The 21,920-nt window shown below is 35.5% G+C and overlaps 2 protein-coding genes across 2 annotated transcripts; both read right to left on the bottom strand.

Annotated features, from left to right (window-relative positions):
• Positions 1-666: 666 nt before the first annotated feature.
• LOC120176728 (E3 ubiquitin-protein ligase ATL4-like) lies at positions 667-1,231 on the bottom strand. The gene has a single exon (XM_039183088.1). The coding sequence runs from the start codon at positions 1,193-1,195 to the stop codon at positions 698-700; it is 498 nt and encodes a 165-aa protein (XP_039039019.1). The 5' UTR covers positions 1,196-1,231; the 3' UTR covers positions 667-697.
• Positions 1,232-3,085: 1,854 nt separating this feature from the next.
• On the bottom strand, positions 3,086-9,128 carry LOC120176727 (hepatocyte growth factor-regulated tyrosine kinase substrate-like). Its single transcript, XM_039183087.1, has 11 exons — positions 8,943-9,128; positions 8,033-8,089; positions 7,845-7,912; positions 7,442-7,652; positions 7,307-7,358; positions 4,932-4,977; positions 4,218-4,296; positions 4,061-4,119; positions 3,946-3,996; positions 3,712-3,790; positions 3,086-3,372 (listed from the first exon to the last, which is right to left on the bottom strand). The coding sequence occupies exons 1-8, from the start codon at positions 9,021-9,023 to the stop codon at positions 4,066-4,068; spliced, it is 648 nt and encodes a 215-aa protein (XP_039039018.1). The 5' UTR covers positions 9,024-9,128; the 3' UTR covers positions 3,086-3,372; positions 3,712-3,790; positions 3,946-3,996; positions 4,061-4,065.
• Positions 9,129-21,920: the final 12,792 nt, after the last annotated feature.

The following is a 21,920-nucleotide window of genomic DNA, read 5'->3' as shown; positions in this document are numbered from 1 at the left end:
TTAAAAAAATATATTTCATTCATTTATGGATTTTTAATTATAAAATTTAATTTATCAAAAAATAGAAAAATAAGTTTAAAGAGGAAAACTTTGACTAATATTAATATTTAATTTTTTAAAAATCTAAACAACTCATCAGTTTTAGATAAAAAATAATTTATCTAATATATTAAAAACTTATCGTCTTTATAATAGGTTTTTTTTAATAAATCTGGATTGATTAAATAATGATATCTATTTAAAAATAACTTTCAATTATTTGACATTTGAATGTTTATAGCCTTTGACATACGTAGTGTTCGAATTCGAAATCTTAAGTGATAACAATAAATCTTTTAACCACTGATATCGATTGGTTTATGCATTATATAATAGAATTAAAACTTAATAAATTGACCCATTTTCACATTCCTTAAAATATACAGTCATTTTCAAATAAAATAAAATAAAAATGTACAATTATATATGCCAAAAAAACAATCATAATTTCTTAAATCTCTATGATAAAATGAATCATCAATATGCATTAATAAAATATATATTTAATTGTGTATGGAATTTCTACATTATACAGAATGAGTGAAAAAAATAGCTCTACTCGGTTAAGTTAAAAACTTTAAATAAGACAATATCAATCTAATGGTTGACAATAAATGAAATTAAACATAAAAAATAGATAATTAAGGGTGGATTTAAACTAAGGAAGGAGATCATCCCCAAATAGGTAGAGCAGGCGATCAACGGCCCAACTGGGTTCATTGTTAGGCCGAACCAAGCTTTGAGAAGAAGTGACTAAAGGAGATCTGCAAAGGGGACAAGTACTGTGATTATGGTCATGATCATCATGATGGTCATGGTCATGGTCGACCCATCTATCAATGCAATCTTGATGGAACACGTGGCAGCAGTTCCTCAGTTCCCGGACATCATCACCTTCCTCGAGGTCAGACAAGCAGACAGCACAGGTGTCGGAAACCCAAGGCATCCTTTCCTTGGCGTCTCCGAAGGTGGTGAGGGCCAGGTTGTCTCTGATCATTTGCGAGGAAACAGATGAAGAAGAAAAGAAGGAATTGATGTGTTTAAAGCTGAGATTAAGAGGCCAAGAGAAGAGCCATCTTAAGACCGCTAAAACAAGAGCTGTTTTGTAAAGAAGATGGGTTATGATTAGACCTGGACCGCATAAGAAGAAACGCATCGGAAAACAAGGTAAAGCAAAGTGATGATTAGTGAGAAGAAATGGAATGAGACTTAAACAAGCATCTTAGGACATTATGTTATGCAAATGGAGGGGAGGGGAGGGGAGAGGAGGGGAGGGGACCCAAAGATATCGCAACATAGTGCGCTGCTTTATTTGGAATAGATGTCGCGATTAGGTAACACTCCATATGGACGTTGCTCTTTTTAAATTACCATCCTAACGAATCTATTTTCATCGTAATTTTAAATTTAATTTGTAGCATAAATTGAGCGATTAAAAGAAACTTTTGTTCCGCACGAATCAAGTCATCATAGTAGTTGAAAGATGATTTTAAAGATTTCGAGTTCAAACACATAGTATATCATGTGTGTTCGAGCGTTTATTATCAAATGGGTTGAATCTTTCGAACAGGTAAGGATGGACCGAGGTTGCATGGACAAATGTAAAATTTTATGATAGAAAGCGAACTTATAATATTCTAAGGGGTGAACTTATAATTTTAGAAGACAAAAATAAATTATTAATAAAAAATATTAAAAAATATATAAAATATATAAAAATTTAAATTTTTTAAGATAATGATTACTCTTTCCGCCTTCTTGATCCACCTCTATCTAGTTGCCCTAAAGGAATGAGGCGAGGCTTATTGTTCTCTTTTCCGCCGTACGCACGAAATGAAGTAAAAAGGAATTCAAAATGAGAGAATTCCAAAAAAAAAAAAAAAAAACTTATCCATTCTTACAACATCAAGCAAACATTTTTTGGCTATGTTTTAAGCCAAAGTTGATTCAACAAAAACAAAGGCCAAGAAAAAGGGAGCAGCTTTTGAAAATTTTACATTTGTGTCTTTCCACTAAAGTTAATGGTCAAATTCTGAAATATCTTTAAAGAAACTCGAGGGGATAAGTTTGCTACCAAGGGAACATGTTTATATTATCAACGTTTATCATAAAGATTAAAAGGCTAAACTTATCTTAACTTTACCAACAAATGAGAGTTAGATCAATGTTTTCATCTACCAGCACACAATTTGTACCCCGACCCTACAGTAAGTTACAGTTCACAAGCATTTTACAAGCAATGAACTTGCTACCTTGTATGAATGTAATCCCAAAGTAAATATCGATATAAATCCTTTTTCTTCTCTATTTAATATAAATATGTTTAATATTGAATTAAATTCTAATTGATTATTTTAATTATATTGATTGAATAATACTTGATAATTCAATTTTTTTTATTAAAAATTCTTATAGAATAAGGATTATTAATGACTAAATATTTGGTTCTATAAATAAAAAATGTCTTAATCTTTAGAATTATGATAAAAAAATATTTTAGAGAGATGTAATCTTTTTTATAGTCTCTGCTACTTTTGAAGAAATTTACGTTGCAGAGATGAGTTTTATAAGAATATTAGAATATTGTTTTGAGCTACACCGTGTTTGAATATACATACCGGGTTTAAGATATATGAGATACCATACATATTTACTCTATGTTTATAGAAGATTATTGTTTTTCTAATATGTAAAGGAAGCCAACGTTTTTGCATGCGTCTTATTTCGTATTAATTTCGCTTTGATTATTTCTCAACTTATAAACTCCTAATCACAAAAGTAAAAGCACTCAATTTTAAACTTTAGTAAAAAAGACCAAATTTCAATTTCGTAAACGTAAATGTGAAGAACAGGGACTGAAGACACAGTTTAACCTTACTTCAACGGCCTAGTTCTTCAACCGACTAAAGTGGACCATCACATTATCCGCCGCATGTTACATGTTAACTAAACAGTGACATAACTAACAAGTTTAGCATTTTAATTGGAACTTGTATTGCATTACAACAGCATTCTCATTGTTTATAAAAAACAAAACAAAAAGGAAAACAAGACACATTGATTGAGCCTCTATGTCCGGAATCTTGTTTGATAGTTCATCTACCAGCTATAATACAAACACTACCAACACTAAGCTGATGATGGGATGAAGCATTATATCAATATTTATCGTTGAAGTTGTAGCTCAAGCTGGAGTTTTTCGGTTGTCTGAGCAAATTATATATCTCCCTTCAGATCCTCTTGTCTAGTTGGTTTCAAGGCACTAGCCCTCTTTCATCTTCAACTTCATCTTGTATTGCAAAGTGACTGGTGCACAATCAAATGGCGTTTCTCCTGGAAATAAAAATGGAGACAAACAGATTCATACAAAACTGAGCTGGACATGCCACCAACTAAAATCAGCAATGAAAAGGATGGAGTGTTCTCAATTATTGACTTGTACAAATCCCCGCAGCATTCAACAAAGTTATACCATGAATATCATATTTCTTTCAAATGGAAAGGTAAGTTTTTTCCCCCTTTCTAATGCTTGATCTTATCCAGAATCAGAGGAGTTTCTAAAGACATTTTCACCTTCAAGTAACCTCAAAAATCTACTGTGCGTAACTTCAATTTGTAGATAGACATATTTAAAATCAGGAATGCTACAAAACTCGGCATATATTCGATTACCTTGTGCATTCTTGTAGTCCATGCTTGCACCATAGTCCATGAGCGCGAACACTATATCAGTTCGATTGAACAATGCCGCCTACATCAAGTTATTATCATCATCAGTGTAATAAATTTGGAAAGAAACGGAAAACAAAACTACGCATCCAATCAGCCACCCTTGACGAACACATACAAATGATTGCAGTCACATGCAACAAACTATAAACATCAGAGAGGGAGAGAGAACAATACCAGATGCAGTAAGGATAATCCTTGCTTATCACGGTAATTTGCATCTACACCCTGCATATGTAATCATACCTAAAAATTCATTCTATTTGAACTTTGGAATAAAATCATCACAAACCTCATTTAAAAGTATTTTGCTGCAGCAGCATCACCATTCTTTATAGCTTCTCTTAAACCCTGAGTACAGTAAATACAGAGGAACATAATTCAAAAATGAAAAATACTATAAAAGTTTGAATGCATCATAGATAATATACTTCATTAAAGAGTTCTACCTCTCCATTTACATCATAATCCATCTTAGATTTATCTGAAGCAGTACCATTGGTCACCAGACCAGGATTGAAAACCGAACTGCAAAAATGTTAACTATATCTAAATATCTAAAAGGGCAGTGTGGAACGGAAAGCAAAATTAGCCACCAAAAGAGGCTAGAGACTTAAAAAACAAGATGGCAGGAAAAGTGGAAATACTGAGGGTTTTTCTCACAATTATCCTCCACTACATTAAAATTCACTCTGGTAACTTCTATCAGAAAGTTGACTACAAAAAAAAGTAAGATCAAGAGAAAAGTAAGCTGATTTCAGCGCTCTATGTCTCAATTCATAAGGCCATAATTTTACCAGAATTCAGCTTCAGGTTTAAAATAACTCAGGTTACTAGAATAGGCAGAAAGTGTTTGGATTTCCATGCTCAAATCCCACACCCATAACATATTAAACAGTTTGAAATCAAACATCATGTGATGTTTTATAACCCTAAGTTTTCTAGAGTAATTACAGCCATAACTTTCTTATTGTTATCTTTGAATTAATAGGGAAAAAACTAGAGGTTTTAAACCCTAAGTTTCTAGAGTTCCATCTTCTTCCCTATTCGTTTTTTGGTCATAATTCTGCTGTTTTATCGCTGATTTTCTTGTAAACAATATCATTATGTTTAGAAAGAGAGAAGAGCAAAGATCGAATACAAAAAACTGTAGAATAGCATACCTAGATTTACTGTTTGGAGTGGAGCCTCTACTCTTGGGAACAGTACCTGTAACACCCCCAACCCGTATCCGACCAGGATACGAGTCCGAAGTGTCATATTAACTTTTCAAGAATTTATTTGTATAAAATAATGAGTAATTTAAAAACTTTTATAACATTTAAATTATTCAAAATATTTACAAAATTATTCAGAGCTTATACAATATATTCTTTTGATTACATGCCAACTAGAACTTTATATACAAAAATACATATTATTCACCTTTCTTCTGATTTGACATTCGGTAAGGAGAACTGACCTGTCTTGTTCCTCTTTACTTTTCTTTTCGCTTTCCAAACCTACGTGTGAAACAATCACACGCTAAGTCGATGACTTAGTGAGGCATATAAAACATATAATATTTCATATAACATAAAGCATACATAAACATATACCATCATTATCATAATCTCTATCATTATCATTAAGAAACACATAACATCATATGGTTCATGTAACACATTTCAAACCACTTACCTTTGATAACCATTTATAAACCCATCGTATACATATCACATTCAGTATGCTTGTTTAATCACTTTATTAGCCCATGCACACTAGTGAGAACTTAAGGTATGTGAGTACATTGAGGTTGTGCACACATATGCTGTCAATGTCCCGAAGGACCAGTCCATAGATTCTGAAGAACCTAGGTAATCAGTCCATATGTCCCGAAGAACATAGGTAAACAGTCCATATGTCCCGAAGAACATAGGTAAACCCTCGACCCTTGGCATGCCAACTATACCCTAGCTCTCATATCACATAACATGGGCATTATCATTTAACAGTTCACATTACTTGTCATTTCTCTTCTGTCACATACCACATGTATGTGTAACCATGTATTCCATGTCATATCACATGTATCACGTATTGCCTATTCATATGTCATTTCATATAACATATATCATATGTGCATGTAATCACATAGATCGTATCATATAGCTTCATTCATATCACATATTCATAAAAGCTCATAGCTTCTTTCACATATACATGTAATCACTTAGTCTATTTTCATGTAATTCTTTTCACTTCTCATATGATTTTATATTCATATCTCACATAGCTCATATCATATTTTCATATCATATATCTTATAATAGATTCTTATATCATCATTTGTTTCCTTTCTACCTATTCATAATCACATATTCATATCAACCATATAATACATATATACAATAACATGTCAACACATATAAATCATACACATATATACTTCTATTTATGAATTCATGCATTTTACTATGGAAATAGACTTGTCGCAAGTCTTATTTCCATTTAACATCATATAATACTAATATGCACTCACCTTGGCCTCACTAGTCAATTCCAATCTCTTATCTTTCCCTTGATCGATCTTACTTGCCAAATGTTCCGGAATTGCTTTACGCGCAGAATCTACATAAATGTACAATTTGAGGAAATCATTAGATACCTACACCTTGTAATTGGATACTAGCAACTTAAACGAACTTATTAAACCAATATTCACATTTTTCCTTTAGGGGGAATCGATTCCCTACTATGGGGGTATCGATTTCCTCATGACATTCTGGAAATTTTTGTTCGTTTGAAGGGGTATCGGTTCCCCTTGAATGGGTACCGATTCCCCTTGCCCAGAAATCATATTTTTAACTCGAAAATCATTTCATTTTCAGCTCAACACTTCATGCTTCACTCCCTTTAATATTCCTAACTTTCATACACATACTTAAACTCATTTATACTCCATAATCACTTCTTTAAACTCAAAATTCTATCATTTACATGGCATTCAAGAATCATACTAAATTTCCAGCATGTTCTAAAACTCATTCTATCACTTCATATCTCTTAATTTAACCCTTGACAAGTCAAATTAAACTTCAACATCTATTAACTCCTTCTATTTCAAAAATTCACTTAAAAACTCATTTTTCTTAATTTCTCATAACTTGCTAATCTTTGAGTTTTAAGCCACCTAAAGCTTTCCTTAATCTTTCTTAACATCCCAAGAATCAAAACAAGCTTTAAAACGAAAGAATTAACCAACTGAAGACCCACTTACCTTATACAAGGCTTCACGGTGGAGAGGAGGAAGAAGAAGACTGAAGAATACTCTGGAGAAATTATCTCCTTTCCCACGTTTTTATATCCCTTAAAAGAGAATAAAAATCTTCTCTTAGAAAAGACCATAATACCCTTGTTATTTCCAAACTTTACCATTAAATCCAACATCAACTTTCTTCAATTAAATCCATGAACTTTTAACTTATTTCGAGATCGAGCACATAGTTTTTAAAATTTGCAATTTAATCACTAACCCTGATTTAGGAAGTTATAGTACCAGTATTTTTTGATTTAGGATTTGACGAAGTCATTGAAGATGGAGGGTTTATCTGCAGTGCGAACAAATATGGGTCCATAAGACAACCTTGGATCTGCATATGAGGTGCTGCTAAAGCTACAGAAGAATTCATACCTTAGGTGGAGTTGCATCTGTTGTTGGTGCTGGAGCTTCACAAATACACAACGGCATTTCACACTTGCAATCTGGAATACTTGCAACAGGCTGTTGCTTTGCAGTTGAATCAGTTTGTAAACACACAACTGCATTAATATCTAATCTAGAGACTTCGTCTGTAACAAAATCCACTCCACCTAAAGGAGGCAGAGGGTCAGCTTTTGCCGATCTGCACTCAGATAAATTCACAAGAAAAATAATGTGAAGAAACCAAAAAAAATATTTAGAAAGTCTCTTAAATTGTGCTTAAGATAATAAGAATCTAAAGCATATCCTAGCTACAGCCCCTCCTTCCCTATCTAATAATTTCTTATCAATGATATTGTAATATGTATATGGGTATCAATCAAAAGAAAGTTACCCTGAAGAATTATTGAAACAATCTGCACAAACTCGAACGGCCGAAAGTATGCCAAATTGTGGTAAAGCCTGAATATGCACACATGAAAAAAATACGAAAGATTCCTTGATAAACTTTGCTTATTTAAACTTTTTCAACTTGAGAAATGAATAGTAAAACCCTTAAACAGAGGGGCCGGGAGCTCGAACCATTTGACTAGATGAATGTTCGTGGCATAATGTCCTTCCACAACATCGGCAATGGTGCTGCAAAATAAAGATGGTTTCATACAGTTTTTATAAGTCAATCAGTCCAACACCGAATAGATTCATACCTAATTCAAAGAGAGATTGCACACAAGAACAGCATGTCCATTTACATTTATATTTCCTTATACCAAGAAATAAACATTTTACAGCACCTATTCCATGACGAATAGCATATTAACATCAATTTGATTGTAGTCGATATCATAAAAGATCTATAGAGTTCGGTAGAACATACAAATTATGGTTACACCACTTTAGATCATCATTAGCAAGGCATTGTAGTCTTGATAACAATTTCACAACCAGAACCAACATGCCTTTGATAGCAATCATAGCATACATATAAGCTTCAACCATTGATTCTGTTTACCGATCCCAAATTCCTCAAGTTTGAAGGCAAACACTAAGTCGCAGTCACAAATCTAACCATACATACTAACAAGATCAGGCATGCACCCGATTCAATCTTTCAAATTAATATAGCTGCAGACCTAGCCATAAACCGGGTAATCAATAATTCCAATGCACCAAAATACCGTATCAAAACCAAACCATAAAAATACTTAATAAGATTCAAAAGAACTTTTATTCAGAAAAATAACGAAAAAGAAGTCTCATATTTAGAGCGATTAGACAAGATAAACTGCTAAGATCAAAGCAAAGGGACACACTCCAATATAGTTCAAGCAATTGGCGATCTCTGACTGAAAATAAACCTAATCGGTAAATTTGACTTCGTCGAACGATATGTTTCATTATTTTCATCGAGTTAAATTAAAATGATCGGTCATTAAGTCGTATAGAAATGAATTTTGAAAACAAAGTAAAAGATTTGAGAATAATAATATACCCGACGCCTGAAAGTGTTGAAGCCGCATTTGCAGACTTCGCAGCGTGATGCTTCCTGAAAAGTCGGGGGCTCCGATGACATTTCCGATCTCTTAATTTCTCAGTCCGGCGGCAAAATGGATAAAGGTGCTGATTTTTTTCTTCCCTTTTATGGGATCTTGAGGTGCTTTTATTTTTAATTTTGGGCTTTTTCTGCCCGATTTATCTTCTGTCTTTCTAATTGTGTAAACTATTCCGATAGTCCTTCAACTATGGTGCGTCTGTTGGTTGCACTCCCTCCATTTAAAAAGTTTTTAATGGCTATTTTAGTTATTGGAAATTATAAAATAATTATCGGCTCATAGTTTTTTTTTCACTTTTTAGACTAAAAGTTGTTAATAAAATTAAAATAATATTAACTTTAATTTTATATTTTAATTTGATCCTAATTTTAAGATATCAATTATTAATATTTAAATATGGTAACATTTTAATTTTCAAGAATTCATTTTCAATCGTTATCCGATCTTGAATAAACTTCAATGATGATCACCAATTCAAATATCCCATAAAATCATGAGGCAATCTTGTTTGATTAGGATTTAATTCCCTATTAATCTGTTCACTTTGATATTTGTTGTCCTAGTTGAATTGGAGAACTAATTTTCCTGTGAATAACCTTCACCATTTGTCTAATATCACATCCCGCAGCATGCGTCCAAGCTATTTCACAAATAATAACATGCCTTTATTGAAGTAAGCTGTGCCCAGAAATAGACCTTCAATCAGCAAGATTATCTCTCCAGTCTGCATCGACAAACGTAGCAACCTTCACTCCACCTTATGCAGTTGAGAACACCAGACCAAAGTCAACCGTACCAACTAGATACCTCAAAATTCGTTTGACAGCAACAAGATGAGACTGTCGAAGAGCATGCATGTATTGTGCAACCTTGTTAACGCTGAAAACAACGTCCGGACGTGTGCGATACACATAAAGCAACCCCCCAACAATGCTGCGATAGCCATAAGCATCAGCCACGAGCTCACCATCATCTCGTCGAATCTTGGTGAATGCAACCATGGGAGTTGGTGTGGGAGTATCCTTTAACATGTTAGCCTTCTCCAACAACTCAAGCATGAATTTCTTCTGTGAAATACCAGACCAGCGCTGCTTCGTTTCACTTCAATGCCTAGGAAATATGCAAGCTATCCTAGGTCTTTTTAGTGAGAACCTTGTCTTCAAAAAGGGAGCCACTTCATCCACCTCAGAGCTGGAGTGTCCCGTGATGATTATGTCATCAACGTAAATTAGAAGATATGTGTAACACTCACCTGTTTTCCTTACAAACAACGAAACATTAGCTCTCGATTCTTTGAACCCAATATGCAGCAAACAGTCTCGGAGTTTGGTATGCCAACTCCTCGGCGCTTGGCGTAAGCCATATAAAGCCTTTTTCAGGCGGCACACTAGCTTGGTTCTATCAGGAGCAGTCTGTTTGAAGCCTGGTGGCCGCTGCATGAAGACAACTCACGAAGATCGCCATTTAGAAAGGCATTGTTAACATCTACCTTCCGTAACACCCAATTGTTTGTCACTGCCGGTGAAAGAATAACATTCAATGTAGTGAACTTAACCACAAGACTGAACGTGTCCCTAAAGTCATGCCCGGGAATTTGCAACCAGACTAACCTTATGTCGATGAACCGAGCTATCATGTTTCTTTTTGAGCTTAAACAGCCACTTACAGCCAACAACCTCCCTTCCTTCAGGCAGTTGTGTGAGTTTCCAAGTTCCATTTCGTTGAAGAGCATTATACTCTTCACGAACCGCCGCTTCCCACTAAAGAGACTTCAAGTAATCTTAAATACCACTGGGAACATCATCAATAGCACAACTAGTGTAAACTTTGGGTTTGAACACACTACATTTGCTTCGTGTCAACATAGAATGAGTATTAGTGTTACATACTCCATTTGTTGTAAGATTCTCAATATTCTCAACATCGGTCATATGATGTGTTGAACCATCACCAGTTTCCAAATGACCCATATTACGAATCTCATCACTCACAAGTCACAAGTGCCTCATTACTGGTAGGAACAGCCTCGACCCATCCACCGTATGAGAGGCATTAGGTGAGTGACCATTGTCTGACAAGTTGTTAGTGTTTGATTGCAACGAAGTATAGTGAGTTAAAGTGGGAGCACCAACTAGACACGGAAAGCTGGAAACATCAGACAAAGTTGAAGTGACTGAGACTGCTGCATTTTGGTAGCCATACAAGGTCCTTTGACAGCATGATCTGCAGAGGGAAATAAAATTTTCATTAAACACTACATGCCTGGAAATGTAGATGAGTTCATCACTTGCCAAGCACTGAAGACTCTTGTGTTGTGTGCTAAAAGCCAAGAAAGTGCACAAGTGAGAGAGACACCTGTGTGATACCCTAATTTTGTCTAGCTATTTCGAATCGAATTGTGGGTGATCGAAGGCAAATTTGAAGATCGTTCATGGGAAAATTTTGAATTAGCTTGAGTTACATGGGAATAAATTTATATGGAATTAGTTACAATTGCACATGAATGGATGGCAGGAGCTCTCAATTGATTAAAGGGTTATTGAGCTTTTAGATATAAAATCGATGAACAGCGTTGTGCAGAAAATGGTCTAGGGACTTCGATGGGATATTCTAAACCTTTGATAAATCAAAAATCAATTGTTCAAATAATCTTAAAACCAAATCCATTAACCAATAGCCAATAAATGTTCATCAGTCCAATCTTAAACCCAAAAAATACCCAAATTGATCCAAACCATAACCCATTTGACTCATAAACTACACTCAATACCCACATTACAATAACTCCAATACAACAGTCCACCCACCGAAACCATTAAACCCTAAGCCCAAATGGCCCAAAAAGATAACCAAACTGGAAAACCCCTAGCTATGTAGCAATTTGATCCACCGTTAGCTCAACTTCCCAATTATGCCATGTTACCCCATGTGGTTCTAACGGTTCCCAACAGCATTCACGTGCAACTTATGGACACAGTGGTCCTCCATATTCTAGGCGTAATTTCCAGCATGCCAAGATAGCACCAGTGGTGCCCTTTTCGTTGCTAAGGACATGCCCTGACCTCCAACGGCCTGGCACGAGAGAAGGACAAAACCAATAATCGGAATCACATGCATAAAAAATGTAGAAATTGAGAAAATGGGAGGAATTTATTTTTTGTCATTTTCTACGTAAATCTAGGTATTATAAAACCCACAGCAAATGGTTTGTAAGGGGACCTCTGAATTTTTAAGGGACTCTTGGCTCCCTTTTGTTTTTCTTTTAAAAAAAGAGAAAATAAACTCAGTGACCGAAAATGCCTTATAATATACGATTTTGACCAACTTTTTTTCGATTTGCCAAAATGACCAACAAAATCGCAATGCGATCTCCAGTATCGCAAATCAGTTTCCAGATTCGCAACGCGATTTTGATTATCGCATTGCGATTTTCCAAATTCGCGTTGCGATATTCTGACTATCGCAGCGCGATAATACAAAATCGCAATGCGATTTTCCAAATTTACGTTAGTCCAAATTCGTTGCGATTTTCCAAAATCCCAACGACTGATGGTATTGCATTTGTTTCTTAAGAATTTTCTCTAAAAAGATAGTATCCGCGCGGACGTGTCGAAGACACGTATTATCATGACCACAACCACAACCACGATGACCACGACCACGACCCAAGACGAGACGGGATGGGATGGCGGCGGCGGCGGTGCGCGAGAGTCCCCCTTGTTATCTTCCACTCAACAAGGAAGTGAGAAATCCAAGCCTTAAATACCCATTCCCAATAGTGTTTCCAATACTATGTGGGATTGAGCATTGCAAACACTTGGGAATATTTTACACTATTGCAACACATTCTTTATTGTTTCAAACTCCACGTGAATTTGGAATAGTTAAAATGTAAACTTATTTTGGATTTTTCACTCTCGCAACAACACGTTTTTCAAACTCTCGCAACACATTTTAACTATCGCAACACATTTTAATTATCGCAACACATTTTTCAAAAATTGCGTTGCGAATTTGGAAACTGAGTTGAAAAATTAGAGTTCGCGTTGCGATTTTGTTGGTCATTTTGGCAAATCCAAAAAAAGTTGGTTAAAATCGTATATTATAAGGCATTTTCGGTCAGTGAGGTTATTTTCTCTTAAAAAAAGCATTTTAACAAGGGTTCGACCTCGATTCGGCAAGTAATTAAAAAACCATTCTTTTTAAAGGTATCTCATTTTTAATTTTTGTAACATATGTGTGTGTTCGGTTTAAAAAAAAATAGAAATAAGAAGTAGAAAGGAAGTGGTCGGAAATTGTAGCGAGAACCAATTTAGATATGTTTCATTATGAAAGGGGATTCATTAATGGTTCGGCCGAAGTGGAGAAGGAGATGGGGAGATGAGAAAATGAGAAGTTTTTTGTGTTTAGGGGGTGTTAGGGGCCTCTCGATTGAAGTCTAGCGGTGGTTGGAGTTCAGAGTGGCCACCGTCGAGCGATGGCCGACGTTAACAGAGAGCCTTTAGGGCTCTCGGTCGAGAGAGAAAACAAAGAGAGGGGAGATTATGAATGAGGCGGTTAAGGGAGATGAGTTTAGGTTTAGGTTAGGGTTATCTCATAACTTTGTATTTATACTAGATTTTAGGGTTTAATTTCATTTAAGTCCTTTAACTTATAACATGTATTTATAGAACGATCCCCTAATTTAATGTTGTTTGGTATATTTTGAATTTTACGTCCTCATTACGCGATTTTCCCATTTATTTTTGTTCTTTATTATGCTATGATAAAAACGAAAAATAATCCTTTAGTCCCTAAAAGTTCCGCTCATTTTCACATTTATTCACTTTTTGTTGTGCATTGTTACTGTACTTCGAATGGGCAAAATTCACGAGATAATGTTCTCGAACTTTTTATTTCACGAGATAATTCTCTCGCCATATTATTTGCTGAGATAGGGTGAATTCTACAGTGAGCTGGAGGTCGCCATGGCATCCGGGCGAGCTTGGAGGTCGCCATGGCATCCGGGTGACCTGTTTGGTGTTTTGCATGGCTGTGCATGGCTCATGCGGCTCATGAAACGTGAGCCAACGTTCGGCATGGTTCTGGGTAGGTCGTCAGGGCATCCCAGCGACATTGTAGGTCGCCAGGGCATCCCAACGACATGCATGCTTTGCATGGCCCGTGCGAACGAAGCTTTCACGTGCTCTGCTCTTGCTGCGCCTCTGCTCCCATGCAGCGTGAATTCAACTGCATTATTGTAGCACTTATTGTTGCATTATTGCAGCCCTTTAGCTCACGTGAATGACAATAGGGTGATATAATTGAAGCAGACGAGATGATGGTTGTATTATATATTGGATGGATGGGGTTAATGAGTGAAACATAAAAGAAAGAAAGGGAGAAGATAACAAGGGAAAAGAGGAAGAAGAAGAAAGGGAGGGCACAACATCGAGGTAAGTTTTTTAATTATTTTAATTACTTTATTATTTTAAATTATTAGTTTGTTAGTTTATGGTTTAAGGTAAACCAATATTTTAGTTAATTAGTTAGTTAGTTAGTTAGTTTAAGGTAAAACAAAATTTTAGTTAATTAGTTTGTTAGTTTAAGTTATATTTTTGTTAGTTTAGTTTAAGTTATATCATACATAAATATAAAATTATTTAATTAGTTTGTTTGATGGTTATATATTAAAAAAATAATTAATTAGTGTGTTAGTTAGTCTAATATTTAATTAGTTTGTAGGTAGTTAAATAGTTAAGTTATATTTTGGTTGTTTAATTTATATTATATAAAAATTTAGTTAATTAGTTTATTAGTAGTTTAAGTTTTATTATAATAAAAAATAGTTTATTAGTTTAAGTTATATAAAAGAATAATTATTTAAATTAGTCTATTGTTATAAATTATTAGTTAATTAGTTTATTATTATAAATTAGGGTAAAACAAAAAATTAGTTAATTAGTTTGTTAGTTTAAGTTATATTATTGTTAGTTTAAGTTATATCATATAGAAATAAAAATAATTTAATTAGTATGTTTGATAGTTACATATTAATAAAAAATAATTAGTTAGTTTGTTAGTCGTTAGTTATATATAAAAAAAATATGTAATTAGTTTGTGTTAGTTAAATAGTTAAGTTATATTTGTTTGTTGAATTTATATTATATAAAAAATTTAGTTAATTAATTTTTTAGTAGTAAATTATAATTAAAAATCGTTTATTAGTTTAAGTTATATTAAAGAATAGTTTATTAGTTAAAGTTATATTAAAGAATAGTTTATTAGTTGTTTAAGGGAAAATTTACATTTAACTTATATTTTAAAGAGAAAATCGCCTCAGTGACCAAAAATGTCTTATAATATACGATTTAACCAATTTTTTCCGGATTTGCCAAAATGACCAACAAAATCGCAATGCGATCGCTAATTCGCAACGCGATCTCCATTATCGCAAATTCGCGTTGCATTTCGCGTTGCGATAGTTGAAAATCGTGTTGCGATGGTCTACAGTGTCGTTGCGATTTTCCCAATTCGTAATGCGAATAAGTAAATCGCAACGCGAATTGGGAAAATCGCAATGCGATACTGACTATCGCAACGCGATAATACAAAATCGCAACGCGATACTGACTTTCGCAATGCGATACTGACTTTCGCAACGCGATTCTAACTTTCGCAACGAGATAATACAGAATCGCAATGCGATTTTCAAAGTTCGCAACAGGTTTTAGTTTCGCAACACAAATTTTTTGGGTATATATCTACGCAGCAACAACAACTCATAACCTAAATCCCTAAATCGCAACTCATTCCATCTCCATCTTTCACTCTCTTTGGCGACATCCGTTCCTATATCCGTTCCTACATCCTTCCCCATCCGGCAACAGGTTTTAGTTTCGTAGCTCGTTTGTTTAGTAAATTAATTTACAACCATGAAATCATCTAATGTTGATCATGTTTGGATAGATTTGTGTTTTGGAGGGTCATGGGAGAATGTTCATGTTGTTAGACATTCATTTGATTATCGCAACGCGAAAATGGCTATCGCAACGCGAAAATGGCTATCGCAACGAGAAAATCGCAATACGAAATGAAAATCGCATTGCGATTTTCTCGTTGCGATTTTCATTTCGCATTGCGATTTTCATTTCGCATTGCGATTCTCTCGTTGCGATAGTCAGTTTCGTGTTGCGATAGTCTGTTTTTCCTTCAACATAATGCAGATTGAAAATCAACAAATCAACTATTACATTTCAATCAATTAAACATGCACAAATAAGAATTATGTACACATCAATTAAACAAATCAACATTTACAAATCGTCTTTTACAAATCAATTAAACAATCAAAAAATAATAATAATTCTTATTTCTTCATAAATAATTGAATCAATGAATCAACAACTTTGTGACCCCGTACATCCATTTCACGCAGATCACTTAAGGATTAACCTGCAGAAACCAAACATTTGCTCAAACAAGACTTCCTACACATCTAAAACCTACAAACAGCAAATTATTGAATTCTAGGTACTTAACCAAACATTTTCAAATCAAAAGGAGTATATATGTTAACAAAACTTGCATTTGACTTACCAATTAACAATGGACACTTTCATAAGGCGGATGCAGGTAGGCAGCGTCTCGAATATATTGCTCTAGCCATATAATGCCGAAACCACAAGCCTATTGCAGCTCTATCTCTATCGGTGGGAGGTAGAAACTCTGTGCTTCCCGTCGTCAAACGCGCCAAGCACAAGCATACGAGAGGACCACAATCCCCTCTGGCTTTCCGGCGATTGTTGTGGCGCGGTCTCGTCTCTGACAACTGTGACATTGAACTTCTTTGGCTTCTTGTATCCAGAATGAGTCCAATAACTAATCCCATCCAAGAATTTAGCCAAATGAGAGCTCCATCCCTTGATCATATCTCTCAAATCAGACAGTGATATGTAATTTATCATGCTGTCATACACTATTATCTTCAGGGATGGGAGCTGAAGTTGGACGAGAAGCCAATGACGACGTTCCAAAACAGGGGATAAACACCTGCAATCATAAGTAATAATTCATTTATTTGCGCACTTATTTATGAACACCTTTAAAAAATTTAAAAAATAAACACTAACCTTATCGACCTCCCACCATGCAGGATAAAGTTTAGCTTGTCCATTGCCCAACGAAAATGATTCATCTCGTTGATTCTTCAAGTGAACTGCGTGAAAAGCCGCCAGTATTATTGTATATCGCGAATTTTTTTTATTTTTCCTAAGCTTTCTTATTATTAGTAGACGTGACACCCACGCATCGATATGTTGTTTTACAAAAAAATACATATATTAGTGAATTACATTAATTTTTAAAAAAATTAATCAAAATAATATATAAGACAAATATAAGACTTACCTCCCCATCGAAATAGCCACTGTCTTCAACCCCTAATAGCACACCCCACCAAGACCGATCAAGCAACAAAAACATTTCATCGTTGAGTTTGCTTATGTCAGTGTAACACCCTTGGCTCCGCTTATGTAGATAAAAATCAATTGCGGTCTTAGCCCAAAGGGTATTATCCACAATTGTTTCCGGTAGTTGTCTCCTCTCCACTTCAGATACCGGAAAGGTACTAGCCTGTAACTCATATGAGAGCCAACTCTCATCCATCATGTCCGGAACCGGTGGGGGTTTCTCAATACTTCGATATATTACCCCATGTGAATCGGGCTCTGGAATGGTGGGAGGGACCTCTTCAACAATGAAAGTGGCCTCTTGAACGGTGGGGGGGGACTCTTGAGGGAGGATAGGGGCCTCTTGAACGATTGGAGGGGACTCTTGAGGGATGACAGGTGAGTCGGGCTTCTTCTTGCGGAGTCTTCGCACCATTGGGGTGAACGAAGACGTAATAGCACGTCCACGCCGTCTGATGCGTGAACTCCGTCGTGCAAGGAAAACCCGACGTAAAGCATCCACCTTATCGGGCCGCTAAAAAAAAATTAATACATAAATCAGTAAATAAACAGATATGATATTAAACAAAGACAAATATGTTTCAAACTAGCATTGTATTCACCCAAGTCATTATTCTATTATAGTTCACAAAATGCTCAGATAACATTCCAGAAGTAAGCACTTATATAAACATTTAAAAGGACAACATATATAAACATTCCAGAAGAAGAGTAGTTTACTTTCGCAACACGAAACTTAAAATCGCAACGCGAAAATGACTATCGCAACGCGGAAATGGCTATCGCAATGCGAAATGAAAATCGCAACGACAAAATCGCAATGCGAAATGAAATCGTAACGACAAAATCGCAACGTGAAACACAAATCGCATTGCGATTTTCATTTCTCGTTGCGATTTTGTCGTTGCGATTTTCATTTCGCATTGCGATTTTGTCGTTGCGATTTTCATTTCGCATTGCGATAGCCATTTCCGCGTTGCGATAGTCATTTTCGTGTTGCGAAAGTAAACTATTCTTCTTCTGCAAATTGAAACTTGAATGGATTGCATTACTTCAACCAAAAGACAAAAACAAAACCAAAAACAAATACTAACAAAAACAGTTTAGCAGTATTGGCAGCAACCGAATGAATTACGAGTATGAAAAATCTTAAACTTACCTAGTTACGTAGAGTATGAACCTCATTCTGCAACGATGCTACTATCTCACGTAGAGCGGCTACCTCACCGCATAATGTAGACACCTCAACACGCCATGCACCATCGTCTTTGCGTAAAGTACCGACCTCCTCACGCAAGGCATTGACCTCATCACGTAACTCCCCTAACTCATCCCGTTGAGGTGTAGGTGGAGAACAGGGAGATAAACGTCGTGGCATATTTTCCGGTTGCCTATCTTGCGGTGATGGTGGAGAAGAGGCTCGATGATGTGACAGAATAGGTGATGGCTATCGTTGTGGAGGTGTATAGTCGGGTCGATCAGATGATGGCTCTGGGTGAGGTGATAGCTCTGGGCGAGGTGATGGCTCCCGAAGTGGAGGCTGCTCATCAACCGTTCCATCAAAAAAACGCTTACTAGCTTGCCACCAATCAGTGGCAAGCTCAGCTTCCGTGGGTGTCAGCCTCTGTAGAGGAGTGTTGGCCTCCTAACAATATAAAAGCTCAAACAAAGTTAAATGTGTACTAGTAATAACTTGTTTATAAACATATGGTAGTATTTATGTTAACTTACATTATTTATTGTCGTATACCGTAGTAAATCTTCCCATTGCAAGGTCCGTTTCCTCTTCCAGGAAATAGCCCTGGGAATATCATTTGAAGTTTTTATTGCATATGTCTTCATGGCGGGAAAGGCCTCAAATATCCAAATCTACAAACAATATAATAACAAACATTAGTAATTGTTAAATAATTACTTATAATTTTGGAAACATTATATAAAAATTCTTACCTTAAAGGCCCAAATAAAGCATGTCAAAGTGTATTTGGAACCATCGCCATGCAAACTTTTTCGATCATCCAAGGCAGACGATAACTTATTCCATGTAGCTTTCCATAGATACGAGCCCCACGGAAATAGGTTCCACGCATTTAGGTCTTCTACCAATTTGATTAGATCATTTGGAATAGGTTGTCTGACCTCTCTGCCTAAAAAGCTGGCATGCAAAAGAATTAGAAGGCATACTCGGACAACGTCGACGTCATCCATCCGAGTAAAACCATATTTCTTATTCAACAATCTTGTCAGGTCTTCTACGTGTAGATTCGGCCTCTCCAGCTCAGGAAAAACCCGGGATAGCCATGATGGGCGGGTAATGTGTCTAGTGTACCGACCTATATCATCGTGTCCGAAGCGTAGACCGGTGATTAAGCAAAACTCCTCCCGCCCAAAACACGTATACGCCGGTGGAAAATCAAACCATATCTCTTCATCACGACGTTGTATAGTCTCTGGTAGATCGCTAGTCATGGTTTGAAGAAACAGGTGTGTTAACATCGCATCTCCACCGGGATGTTGTACTTTCAGCCATGGCCCGAAGCATGTATCCTCAAACATTTTTCTTTGTGCAGGTGAAAGCTTCGACGCAATTGTTTTGGCCAGGCTGACTTTATTTCTTAAGGTCAATTGAGCCGAATAAAAGTTCTACAAAAACAATAAACATACTAAGTTAGATATACCAAAAACTACACTGTGAAGATATACCAAAAACAATAATAACATAAGAGTAGTAGTTTATTCTTCAAACTTAAATTTGCAACACTGTGAATTTCTTATTTGTCTTTGTTTTTTGGTTGAAGTAATGCAATTCATTCAAGTTTCAATTTGCAGAAGAAGAATAGTTTCTGAAAATGAAAATCGCAACACGAAAATGACAATCGCAACGCGAATTTGACTATCGCAACGAGAGAATAAAATCTCGTTGCGATTTTGTCGTTGCGATTTTCATTTCGCGTTGTGATTCTCAGTTGATTTAATAAGCAATCTAAGTGAAATGGTTAATCTATTATTGAAATTACCAGTAAACTTATCATCAATTTCAATATGAAAAACCTAATAATAATGCAAAAATTTCAAAAAGAAAATAATTAAAAAAACTAACCCTCGGTGGTTGATTTGGTTGATTTTCCGTTTCTGATTGTGAGGGTGGCTCTGAGAGATGGAGATAGACGAATTTCGCCGGAGATGGGGACGGATTTTGTCAGAGATGGGTGAGAGAGTGAGAGATGGAGATGGGACTGAGTTGTGATTTTATGTTTTAGGTTATGAGTTGCGATTACGGGATATACTGTGGACGGTTCAGTGTTCCAATATATTAATATTCGTGTTTGGAATTTAAAAATAAAATACTTGGCCAGGATACTAATGGCGCTTAGAAAATCGCATTGCGATTATGTATTATCACGTTGCGAAAGTCAGAATCGCGTTGCGAAAGTCAGTATCGCGTTGCGAAAGTCAGTATCTCGTTGCGATTTTGTATTATCGCATTGCGATAGTCAGTATCGCATTGCGATTTTCCCAATTCGTGTTGCGATTTACTTATTCGCATTGCGAATTGGGAAAATCACAACGACACTGTAGACCATCGCAACGCGATTTTCAACTATCGCAACGCAAAATGCAACGCGAATTTGCGATAATGGAGATCGCGTTGCGAATTAGCGATCGCATTGCGATTTTGTTGGTCATTTTGGCAAATCCGGAAAAAGTTGGTTAAAATCGTATATTATATGGGATTTTTGGTCACTGAGGTTATTTTCTCTATTTTAAAAAGTTTAGTTTGTTAGTTTATTAGTTTAATATATTATAAGTTATTATATTAAATTTTTGTGTTGTGTTGTAAATTAGTTAGTTAGTTAGTTTATATTAGATTATATTAAATGATTTTTGAAATATTGTTGTTTAATTGTTTTTACAGATTCATTCCAATGGCTAACCAAATTCCACTGCTGAGACTTGACAATGAACATATTTCAAGTCATTTGGGAATAATGGTGAATAAAATATTTGTTTAATGAATTATAACTAATAAATATTTGAATATTATTTTATAATTGTCATAAATTTTTTGAAATATTTAATTGCAGGAGGACGAGCAACGAGTCCTTTGTCTTCGGCTACATAAAGTGCCCAAGCCACACCCATTGATAGAAGAAAACTTGCAAGAGGCTGGATTTTAGTATGTAACATTTGTGTGAGATTACAAGTTGATCCTAGGTTTGATCAGTGTATTGATTGAACGTTGAAGACCAGAAACGCACACGTTTCATTTGTCATGTGGCGAATGTACGATAACTCTGGAGGATGTGGCAATACAACTAGGGGTCTAAAAAAATGGGATGCCGGTGGTAATGTCACATGAGTTTAATAATGTGGCACAACTTTGCAGCTTGTTTCTTGGGAAAGCGCCCGTACCACCAGAGTGTAGAGGGTGGTGTGCGAGGTTGTTATGGTTGAAGAATGAATTTC

This window comes from Hibiscus syriacus, unplaced genomic scaffold, assembly GCF_006381635.1.
Source record: "Hibiscus syriacus cultivar Baekdansim isolate YM2019G1 unplaced genomic scaffold, ASM638163v2 tig00112253_pilon, whole genome shotgun sequence".
Classification (NCBI taxonomy): domain Eukaryota; kingdom Viridiplantae; phylum Streptophyta; class Magnoliopsida; order Malvales; family Malvaceae; genus Hibiscus; species Hibiscus syriacus.
The sequence above is the reverse complement of the archived record's forward strand: the minus strand, read 5'-3'. Positions and strand labels throughout refer to the sequence as shown.

Bases quoted from the DNA above. Each gene is read 5' to 3' on its own strand.
- LOC120176728 (XM_039183088.1), bottom strand. From the start codon at position 1,195: ATGCGTTTCTTCTTATGCGGTCCAGGTCTAATCATAACCCATCTTCTT.
- LOC120176727 (XM_039183087.1), bottom strand. From the start codon at position 9,023: ATGTCATCGGAGCCCCCGACTTTTCAGGAAGCATCACGCTGCGAAGTC. The intron at 8,090-8,942 runs GTATATTATTAT...TTTATTTTGCAG, and splicing joins TCAACACTTTCAGGCGTCGG to CACCATTGCCGATGTTGTGG. The intron at 7,913-8,032 runs GTTCGAGCTCCC...GTGCATATTCAG, and splicing joins AACATTCATCTAGTCAAATG to GCTTTACCACAATTTGGCAT.